Source organism: Coregonus clupeaformis, chromosome 3, assembly GCF_020615455.1.
Source record: "Coregonus clupeaformis isolate EN_2021a chromosome 3, ASM2061545v1, whole genome shotgun sequence".
Classification (NCBI taxonomy): domain Eukaryota; kingdom Metazoa; phylum Chordata; class Actinopteri; order Salmoniformes; family Salmonidae; genus Coregonus; species Coregonus clupeaformis.
The window spans coordinates 15,421,862-15,432,757 of NC_059194.1; the positions used below are offsets into that span (position 1 = coordinate 15,421,862).

General features: G+C 43.5%; 1 protein-coding gene across 1 annotated transcript; it reads left to right on the plus strand.

Moving 5' to 3' along the window:
* Positions 1-1,931: 1,931 nt before the first annotated feature.
* Positions 1,932-8,168, plus strand: LOC121546094 (glutaredoxin domain-containing cysteine-rich protein 1-like). The gene is made up of 4 exons (XM_041857115.1): positions 1,932-2,511; positions 6,223-6,462; positions 6,813-6,878; positions 7,799-8,168. The coding sequence occupies exons 1-4, from the start codon at positions 2,095-2,097 to the stop codon at positions 7,976-7,978; spliced, it is 903 nt and encodes a 300-aa protein (XP_041713049.1). The 5' UTR covers positions 1,932-2,094; the 3' UTR covers positions 7,979-8,168.
* Positions 8,169-10,896: the final 2,728 nt, after the last annotated feature.

Sequence of the window (10,896 nt, forward strand, 5' to 3'; positions counted from 1 at the left end):
GTCCGGTCTGTTCCTGCTCCCCGCACCAAGTCAGTGGTGCGCTTCGTCAGCCCGGCTCGGCCCGTTCCTGCTCCCCGCACCAAGTCAGTGGTGCGCTTCGTCAGCCCGGCTCGGCCCGTTCCTGCTCCCCGCACCAAGTCAGTGGTGCGCTTCGTCAGCCCGGCTCGGCCCGTTCCTGCTCCCCGCACCAAGTCAGTGGTGCGCTTCGTCAGCCCGGTCCGGCCCGTTCCTGCTCCCCGCACCAAGTCAGTGGTGCGCTTCGTCAGCCCGGTCCGGCCCGTTCCTACTCCACGCACCAAGCCAGGGGTGCGCGTCGTCAGCCCGGCTCGGCCCGTTCCTGCTCCCCGCACCAAGTCAGTGGTGCGCTTCGTCAGCCCGGCTCGGCCCGTTCCTGCTCCCCGCACCAAGTCAGTGGTGCGCTTCGTCAGCCCGGCTCGGCCCGTTCCTGCTCCCCGCACCAGGTCAGTGGTGCGTTTCGTCAGCCCGGTTCGGCTCACTCCTGCTCCTCACACCAAGCCAGTGGTGTGCGTTGTCAGTCCAGCACGGCCCGTGCCTGTTCTCCACACCAAGCCAGTGGTGGGCGTCGTCAGTCCGGCACGGCCCGTGCCTGTTCCACTGGTGCCTGGTTCGGCACTGGTCAGATGTTTTACGCCGGAGCTAGAGCAATCCGCTCCATCAGTGTGCAGTCCAGCTCCGGCCAGCGGGGCCAGACCAGACCAGGGGTACTTTGGGGGGTTGGAGAGGGAGCGGGGATCAGGCCCGGAGCCGGATCCGCCGCCTAGGCGGAGTGCCCACCCGGTCCCTCCCTTGTGGTATTTGGTTGACGCGGTCGGAGTCCGCGCCTTTAGGGGGGGGTACTGTCACGCCCTGGCTCTGGGGACACTGTTATGTTGAGCCAAGGTGTGTAGATCTATGTGTTATATTTCTATGTTGGGGGTTCTAGTTCGTCTGTTTCTATGTTTGCCTGAGTGACTCCCAATCAGAGGCAACGAGTGTCAGCTGTCGTTGGTTGTCTCTGATTGGGAGCCATATTTAAACTGTATGATTTTCATTCGTGGTTGTGGGATTTTGTTTCTAGTCTGTTTATGGTAGACCGTGAACTGTCACGTATCGTTTGTTGTTTTGATCGTGTCTCTTAATAAAGAGTATGTTTGCCTGCAACGCTGCGCCTTGGTCCTCGTCTGTTCTAGACGATCGTGACAGTGGTCTACAGCTTATTATAAGATACTCTACCTCAGGCGAGCAAAACCTTGAGACTTCCTTAGTATTTGATTTTGTGCACCAGCGGTTGTCCAGGGTGTGTGTTGGTGTTGGAGACTTGGAATGTCTGTAAGACAATAGATGAGATGTTCTTTCTAAACAGACACATTATGTAATGAATGATCATCGGTTCAAATCAGATCCCTATGGAAAATCAGTCACACAAGTCCAATGTGAAAGTGTACCTTGTTCAGGTAAAAGTTAATGTATGTACAATTTTGGCAGGTTGGAGACAGGTTAGAGACTCCTGCAGTACGAAACAGTACTGCAACAGTCTTATTGTTGATAAATATTCAATTATGACCCACAGATAAGCTACTCTAAGTTGCTCTACTGATCTATCCCACTGGGCACACACTGGTTGAATCAACGTTGTTTCCACGTCATTTCAATGAAATGACGTTGAACCAACGTGGAATAGATGTTGAATTGACGTCGGTGCCCAGTGGGATTTTACAAAGGAAAAGAGAATGGTGTACACTATAAAAAAGGCCAGTTTGTTCAAAACTGTTTAGTCAAATCTTCAGAGAAAACTGCAAAGTGAGATGAATTATTCAGCAGGGGCTATCGGTTTACTTTAGGTCGCTTTTCTCTGTTACCATGGTAGAAATACATACATTATTTACTGCCCCTGTACTGTAGCTTTAAGAGCGAGGCAGCTTAGGACTGCCAGTCTTTTATAGAACTCTTCAAACTGTGAGGATTACTCTCTAGTAATCCATGAGGAAAAAATAGTTTGTCTAGTCAAAGGTGGTTATGTTAAGCTTCGAATGAAAGAAGAAGGGGACTGCAAAGCACCTTTCTGGACCATGTAATCTACTACTGGGTTTTCCAATGGAGGAGACAATGTTGACAACGCCGGGCGAAGAGAAGCCCCAGAAACAGCTGAGGTTCCGCGTGGCTTCGGGGAACAGCGGTCGGGTGCTGAAGGAGATTTTTAAAGATGAGGGGCCGTCAGACTCATTGGATTCAGACTGCACCAGTAGTTTGGATGCGGACCGGACCAGTACGCCTTCCACAAGTGGAGATACTAATGGACATGGGTTTCTGTATGGGTTTCTGGGCTCCGAGTTGGATTATAGTGAGAGCGAGCCGGATGATCTGCTCATGTACGCAGGGGCCTCAAAGGACAGAGCACCGATCAGCCACAAGCGTGTCAACATCCTCAGCAACAATGGGACTGTGAGGGGAGTCAAGCACAAAGTCAGTGCAGGTCAGGCCTTATTTGAAAACCTCCCTAATGCATTTGGGGTAAGTGATCTAGGTGAAAGTATGATGAATATGTATTGTACCTTTTCAGTGTTTTTTCAAAGTTCTCATTTGTTTGCTAGTAGATCACAGCAAAATTGCAAATGTTAAATCAATTCTAGTGTTAATATTGTCAATTTTGTGTTAATATTGTCCCACACTACACAGAGTAAATGTAACACTTTCAAAAGTGTTAATATTGTCCCACACTACACAGAGTAAATGTAACACTGTCAAAAGTGTTAATATTGTCCCACACTACACAGAGAAATGTAACACTTTCAAAAGTGTTAGCTTTTTAACACTTTCACAGAATGTTGACTCAGTAAATAGATCAAAATCAACATGTCAACACTGGTTATTGTTGCATTCACTCTACACAGTGTTAGAAAAACAGCAGAGTACATTTTTTACTTGAATAGTTGACTACCTTTTAACAGTGTACGGTGTGGGCTTAAATTACACTATAAATCTTACAGACTCCATATAATATAATAAACATGATTTACTATTCTAAACATTTGTCTGCATAAAATATCAAAAGCTGCTTTATAACCTATAAAGTATCTTTATAACTGAGGGAAAACAGGTGCTGTTTATATCCTTGTCTCATATAATAAATTACAAGACAGAGAACAGAATAGCATACATTCTAATTACTATACAAGATAAACCAGGTTTAAATATCAAAATATACCGATCACTCTCTCAATATTGTTTTTCTCTCAAAAGCCACTACTGGTAGAAAACGATAATGAAACAAGTCCTGCTGAAACTGAGGCTGTCCTAATATGGACACCATAGACTGCTTAGTATTAATGACATCACATAACTTTTTGTCATCTGCATTACCATATGTAATATATGTAAGAGGCCAGTAGCCCACCTCCTCCACAATGTTACTGGCTGACGTCTGGTTACAGGTAGTCACTCTCAGGCCCTGCACAAATGAACACAAAGGAGGACAAGGTCACTTGGGAATTAATTATGCATTTCGTTAAATGTTTCAAGAGAAGCTAATCAGGTTAATTAATTGTCTAAACTTTGCTTTCTAGCATTTTCTGTGTGAAGAGGTAATGAGCAGTAAGCATCGTTAAATAACCTGCATTAAAGCACAATATGGGAATTATATGAGACACCTAGAGCAGGATTTGGTGGTAATGGAATGAGGCGTGTGAAAAGAGTGCATAGTGTTGCCAGCCAGGCGTAGAGAGGGATTACCTGTTTGGTTCCTCAGGGCTGTAGTAGATACACAACACTGTCTGCAGGATAAGGTGTGCTGAATACTGTATGCAGAGGAGGTTTGTGGGAGGAGCAATAGGAGGACAGGCTCATTGTAATGGAATCAATGGAACAGTGTTTCCATATGTTTTAATTTGAAATTTTTAAACCCTTTTTCTCCCCAATTGGTAGTTACAGTCTTGTCCCATCGCTGCAACTCCCGTACGGACTCCAGAGAGGCGAAGGTCAAGAGCCATGCATCCTCTGAAACACAACCCTGCCAAGCCGCACTGCTTCTTGACACACTGCTCACTTAACCCGGAAGCCAGCCGCACCAATGTGTTGGAGGAAACACCATACAACTGGCGACCGTGTCAGCGTGCATGGGCGAGCGCGATGGGACAAGGACATCCCGGCCGGCCAAATCCTCCCCTAACCCGGAAGATGCTGGGCCAATTGTGTGCCGCCTCTTGGGTCTCCCGGTCGCGGCCGGCTGCGACACAGCCCGGGATCGAACCCGGGTCTGTAGTGACGCCTCAAGCACTGCGATGCAGTGCCTTAGACCGCTGCAGCACTAGGGAGGCCCGGGATTTCCATATGTTTTTGACGTGTTTAATAACGTTCCATTCCATTCCAGCCATTACAATGAGCCCGTCCTCCTATAGCTCCTCCCACCTGCCTCCTCTGATGGGCTGTAGTGTTACAGACTAGATAGTTCAATTGCTGTAGCAAACAAACAAACAAAGAGGAATCAACATTTTGAAAGAAGTTACTAGATGAATACATTTCCACAGTCAAAGTTGAATTTCACATTAAACAGAGAGGATTTTGTTGACTCTGATTTTCTAGTCAAATGGTACTTTTCCCTCGATGTTTGCCAAATTGGAAATGTGATCTGGCCATTGTTACGATTGTAAAGTGTGAACTTTAGGGGCCAGTTTTCTGGACACAGATTTAGTCTCAAAGGTATTTCAAGAGATAAACCATTTATTTTTCATCCATTACTAGGTTTATTAACCTGTGTCTGGGAAACAGGCTCACAATATGCTGTCCTTCAAAAGGCTGCACTATGGTGTTTTCAAACTACTGTGTGAAAATAAAGGAAATGAAAAGAAAGAAAGAAAGCTACAAAAAAGGCTAAATATGCCTGATATATATAATTAAAGCTCTGTCATTTTACAGTATATGAAAACTTGAATTTGAGGGATTGAAACATTGCAATACTACAAGATGTCTGTATCTAAAATACAAAGATTAAAGAATATATCAGGTACTGTACAGTGAGCTTCAAAAGTATTGGAAAAGGGACAATTATTTTGTTGTTTTGGCTCTGTACTCCAGCACTTTGGATTAGAAATGATACAATGACTATGAGGTTAAAGTGCAGAGCTTTAATTTTAGGGTATTTTCATCCATATTGGGTGAACTGTTTAGAAATTTCAGCACCAGAACCTCCCCTGTTCTTGAAATGGTGTGAGGAGGTTAGCATGTCTTGGATGTATGATATTTGTGCATCTGTAACTTTCTCACTAATCATTATTCACAATTCATTCAGGATTATCCGTAATCATGGTAGCGTCCACATTAATGTTGAAGTGTTTAGAAAATATATTATATTCTTATTTACAATAAAAGTGACTTCAAAATGGCACATTTCATTATTTACCATTAATTTCTATTGGGTACAAAATAATCTGAAACACAACCAAAACAAACAGCAAATGCATCCAACAAGTTTGTAAAGTCACAAGCTTGATGTAGTCATTGCGTGATATAAATATGGGACCAAATACATCTGCACACAGTCTTGTATCATTTCAAATCTAAAGTGTTGGAATACAGAGCCAAAACAAAAAAAAATGTGTCACTGTCCCAATACTTTTGGAGCTCACTGTATATACAGGTAACTGCCAAAACAAAGGAAACGCTTGAGTAAATGAGGGATACAAAGTACATTGAAAGCAGGTGCTTCCACACAGGTGTGGTTCCTGAATTAATCAAGCAATAACATCCCATCATACTTAGGGTCATGTATACAAATGCTGGTCAGGCCATTATTTTTGCCATTATTTTGGCTACCATGGCTATGCCCCCATAGAATGACAATGCCCCCATCCACAGGGCAGAGTCGTCACTGAATGGTTTGATGAGCATGAAAACGATGTAAACCATATGCCATGGCCGTCTCAGTCACCAGATCTCAACCCAATTGAACACTTACGGGAGATTCTGGAGCGGGGCCTGAGACAGCGTTTTCCAACACCATTAACACAATACCAAATTATGGAATTTGGTTATTTGGTTATCGCATCCCTCCAATAGAGTTCCAGACACTTGTAGAATATATGTCAAGGTGAATTGGAGCTGTTCTGGTGGCCCAATGCCCTATTAAGACACTTTATGTTGGTGTTTATTTATGTTGGCAGTTACCTGTTTATAGATGGTTAATCACATACAGCATCTCATTGCATTTCTGTGTGTTTTCCTTTCTAGCCGAGGTTGACACTAGAGTTTGGGCAGATAGTGATCTACACCACCAGCTTTCGGGTAGTAAGGGCCACGTTTGAGCGGTGTGAGTTGGTCCGGAAGATCTTCTCCAACCATAGGGTCAAGTTCCTGGAAAAGAACATAGCCCTGGATTGTGAGTACGGGAAGGACCTGGAGGAACGATGCAAGCGTGTGGGCGAACCTCCCTCGCTACCAGTCGTGTTCATCGATGGACACTATCTCGGGGTCAGTGTTTTCACATACAGTTCATTTTACAATTCCTGGGCCTGTATTCATGAACAGTCTCAGACTAGGAGTGCTGATTTAGAATCAGTGTGGCATTTTATATCATAACGAATAAGATTACATGGACAGAGGGGCCTGATACAGCACTCCTACTCTTAAACGCTTTATGAATACTGTTGACGTTTGAAATTACTAACGTCCTATTGTGAAACATTATAGCTTGTATTAACCTTAATCAAAATATATAATCCATCTTGAACCTATCAAAGTGTTATGACCATAAAGCTATGAAATAATCAAAGGTTTAGTAAGGATACGAGGAATCTTACACTGTGATAATAACTTTGCAGGGTGCTGAAAAAATATTGGGCATGAATGAATCAGGAGAACTTCAGGATCTTCTGGCCAAAATTGAGGTAATTTTTCATCAAGTACCTCCAAGCAACAGATATAATATGTTCAGTAATAACACCGGTAACTGCACAGTTATTAACTAGTTCAATGTCATGTTTCAACTGATGCATCTGAGCCCAAACAAACATCAATGAAACACAGGCTAGCACAATAGCACTTCTATACCACATTGGCTACTCATCTACAGTGACAAAATACCAGTTCTATGTATCTGTGATCTAGAGCAGTGGTTCTCAATCCTTGTACTGGGGACCCAAAGGGGTGCACAGTTTAGTTTTTGCCCTGGCACTACACACCTGATTCAAATCATCAAAGCCTGATGATGAGATGATGATTTGAATCAAGAACCACTGATCTAGAGAGATACGCAGTACAGAATGGGAATAGAAGGACTTGATTCCATTCCCCCTCCAGCCCATCTGTGGAGAATGAACAATAAACCTCAGTCAGATATGACATCAATAATACATCAGGGAACTGACATAAATGATGCACGGGCATCAATAAATGGCCATCAATAATGGAAGGCTTGTTATTGATGCTGCATCCAACAAATTTGTTCACACACACACGGGTGAGGGTAATATCACTCAGGGGTGGCAAATTGAGGTTGTGTGAACTGAAGTGATTCAAACAGAGTCAAAATACTGACACAGGCATAGTGCTCTGAAAAGACCCTTTCCTCTCAGGGAAAATTACAGCAGAATACAAGGCCATGTTAGCAAGCTTTCAAAGCAAATAGCCCAATTAGGCCTACTACAATGCAGCAGAGCAAACCCCCAAAGATCTTGCATACAGTACCGAACTATGCTAAACTATAAATTTAGCCAGTGGCATGACTGGCGTGTGTGTGTGTGTGTGTGTGTGTGTGTGTGTGTGTGTGTGTGTGTGTGTGTGTGCATGCGTGTGCCTTTTCCCCCAGAGGGTACAGCACCCCCACACATGCCAGACCTGTGGGGGCTTTGCCTTCGTCCCGTGCCCTATGTGCCATGGAAGCAAGATGTCCGTTTTCCGCAACTGCTTCACAGACTCCTTCAAAGCCCTGAAGTGCACCTGGTGCAACGAGAACGGCCTGCAGCCCTGTTCCAGCTGCAGCCAATGACGACTCCAAGTGCCTGACCCCAATATCCCCCTTCCCTAGGCCCTTCACCAGGGCCATATGTTGTATGTTGTCCATATTAGGACAGCCTGAGATAAAAACAAGTCCTGCTGAGACTGTCCTAATATGGACACCGTACATATGGACTGCATCAGAGATAAGGCTTCGCACAGCATGTTTTTTTCTCTCAATAAAACTGTGTTTTTAAGAAAATATAATTTTGTGATTGGGTGTATGTTCTATTATCTGCGGTGCATGTACACCCCATTGATCATTAGCAGGTTTAAGTTTGAATTTTCGTAATGTGAAATTCTCATGGATCCAGTGTAATTCCACTGACTTTCGGTTGAAGTCGAGGTCTGATACATCTGTCCTAAAATGTATCTAGCTGTTTTCCCCCCATTTCAATGGAAACAAATCCTGGGTCAGTCTAGGACTCCACCAGGACAATCTAGGTCTGGTCATTGAGGTGTAAGACCATCGCTGATATGTAACAGTGTAGAGGTGGCCTGATGACCTAAAGCTTGTTATATAATTAAGGCTGAGGAGGATGACTCATTAATTAAGCTTTCATCACTAATCCTATGGCCGACATGTATCAGGATAAAGGAGCAGAGAGGGAAGGCAGAGTATTCTGGGAACACTTTATTGGGATTCTCCACTTAAATAAATATTAGAAGCCCTGATTCAAAGGTGGAAAAAAATAATATCAAAGTTTATAAGGACGAGGAGAGAAATGCGCTTTCCTTACAGTGATAAAGTAGCGGAAGCAGTAAAAGCAGATTGGAAATGTGTGCATAGAAACAATGGAAGTATAACAGATTTCAGAGACATACAGTGGCTTTGCGAAAATATTCACCCCCCTTGGCATTTTTCCTATTTTGTTGTCTTACAACCTGGAATTAAAATGGATTTTTGGGGGGTTTGTATCATTTGATTTACACAACATGCCTACCACTTTGAAGATGCAAAATATGTTTTATTGTGAAACGAACAAGAAATAAGACAAAAAAACTGAAAACTTGAGCGTGCATAACTATTCACACCCCCAAAGTCAATACTTTGTAGAGCCACCTTTTGCAGCAATTACAGCTGCAAGTCTCTTGGGGTAGGTATCTATAAGCTTGGCACATCTAGCCACTGGGATTTTTGCCCATTCTTCATGGCAAAATTGCTCCAGCTCCTTCAAGTTGGATGGGTTCTGCTGGTGTACAGCAATCTTTAAGTCATACCACAGATTCTCAATTGGATTGAGGTCTGGGCTTTGACTAGGCCATTCCAAGACATTTAAATGTTTCCCCTTAAACCACTCGAGTGTTGCTTTAGCAGTATGCTTAGGGTCATTGTCCTGCTGGAAGGTGAACCTCCGTCCCAGTCTCAAATCTCTGGAAGACTGAAACAGGTTTCCCTCAAGAATTTCCCTGTATTTAGCGCCATCCATCATTCCTTCAATTCTGACCAGTTTCCCAGTCCCTGCCGATGAAAAACATTCCCACAGCATGATGCTGCCACCACCATGCTTCACTGTGGGGATGGTGTTCTCGGGGTGAGGAGAGGTGTTGGGTTTGCGCCAGACATAGCATTTTCCTTGACGGCCAAAAAGCTCAATTTTAGTCTCATCTGACCAGAGTACCTTCTTCCATATGTTTGGGGAGTCTCCCACATGCCTTTTGGCGAACACCAAACGTGTTTGCTTATTTTTTTCTTTAAGTGATAGCTTTTTTCTGGCCACTCTTCCGTAAAGCCCAGCTCTGTGGAGTGTACGGCTTAAAGTGGTCCTATGGACCGATACTCCAATCTCCGCTATGGAGCTTTGCAGCTCCTTCAGGGTTATCTTTGGTCTCTGTTGCCTCTCTGATTAATGCCCTCCTTGTCTGGTCCGTGAGTTTTGGTGGGCGGCCCTCTCTTGGCAGGTTTGTTGTGGTGCCATATTCTTTCCATTTTCTAATAATGGATTTAATGGTGCTCCTTGGGATGTTCAAAGTTTCAGATATTTTTTTATAACCCAACCCTGATCTGTACTTCTTCACAACTTTGTCCCTGACCTGTTTGGAGAGCTCCTTGGTCTTCATGGTGCTGCTTGCTTGGTGGTGCCCCTTGCTTAGTGATGTTGCAGACTCTGGGGCCTTTCAGAACAGGTGTATATATACTGAGATCATGTGACAGATCATGTGACACTTAGATTGCACACAGGCAGACTTTATTTAACTAATTATGCGACTTCTGAAGGTAATTGGTTGCACCAGATCTTATTTAGGGGCTTCATAGCAAAGGGGGTGAATACATATGCATGCACCACTTTTCCGTTATTTATTTTGTATAATTTTTTGAAGCAAGTTATTTTTTTCATTTCACTTCACCAATTTGGACTATTTTGTGTATGTCCATTACATGAAATCCAAATAAAAATCAATTTAAATTACAGCTTGTAATGCAACAAAATAGGAAAAACACCAAGGGGGATGAATACTTTTGCAAGGCACTGTAGGACGTTAGGCATCAGGACCCCTGACTGACCAAGCTTACTGTTAAGGAGCTTAGAAATGTACAGTATATGTCACCAACGGATTTATACTAGTTACAGTACCGTGAAAAAGTATTTGCCCCCTTTCTGATTTTCTCTATTTTTGCATATGTTTTGATACTGAACGTTATCAGATCTTCTACCAAAACCTAACATTAGATAAAGGGACCCTGAGATAACAAATAACAAACAAATTATATACTTATTATATTTATTTAATTAACAAAGTTATGCAACACCCAATTCCCTTGTGTGAAAAAGTAATTGCCCCCTTACACGCAATAACTGGTTGTGCCACCTTTAGATGCAATGACTCCAACCAAACGCTTGCTGTAGTTGTTGATCAGTCTCTAACATCGCTGTAGAGGAAATTTGGCCCACTCTTACATGCAGAACT

Excerpts from the sequence above, each read along its gene's own strand:
- LOC121546094 (XM_041857115.1), top strand. The coding sequence starts at position 2,095 with ATGGAGGAGACAATGTTGACAACGCCGGGCGAAGAGAAGCCCCAGAAA. Across the intron at positions 6,463-6,812 it reads TCGATGGACACTATCTCGGG|GGTGCTGAAAAAATATTGGG; the intron begins GTCAGTGTTTTC and ends ATAACTTTGCAG. Across the intron at positions 6,879-7,798 it reads ATCTTCTGGCCAAAATTGAG|AGGGTACAGCACCCCCACAC; the intron begins GTAATTTTTCAT and ends CTTTTCCCCCAG.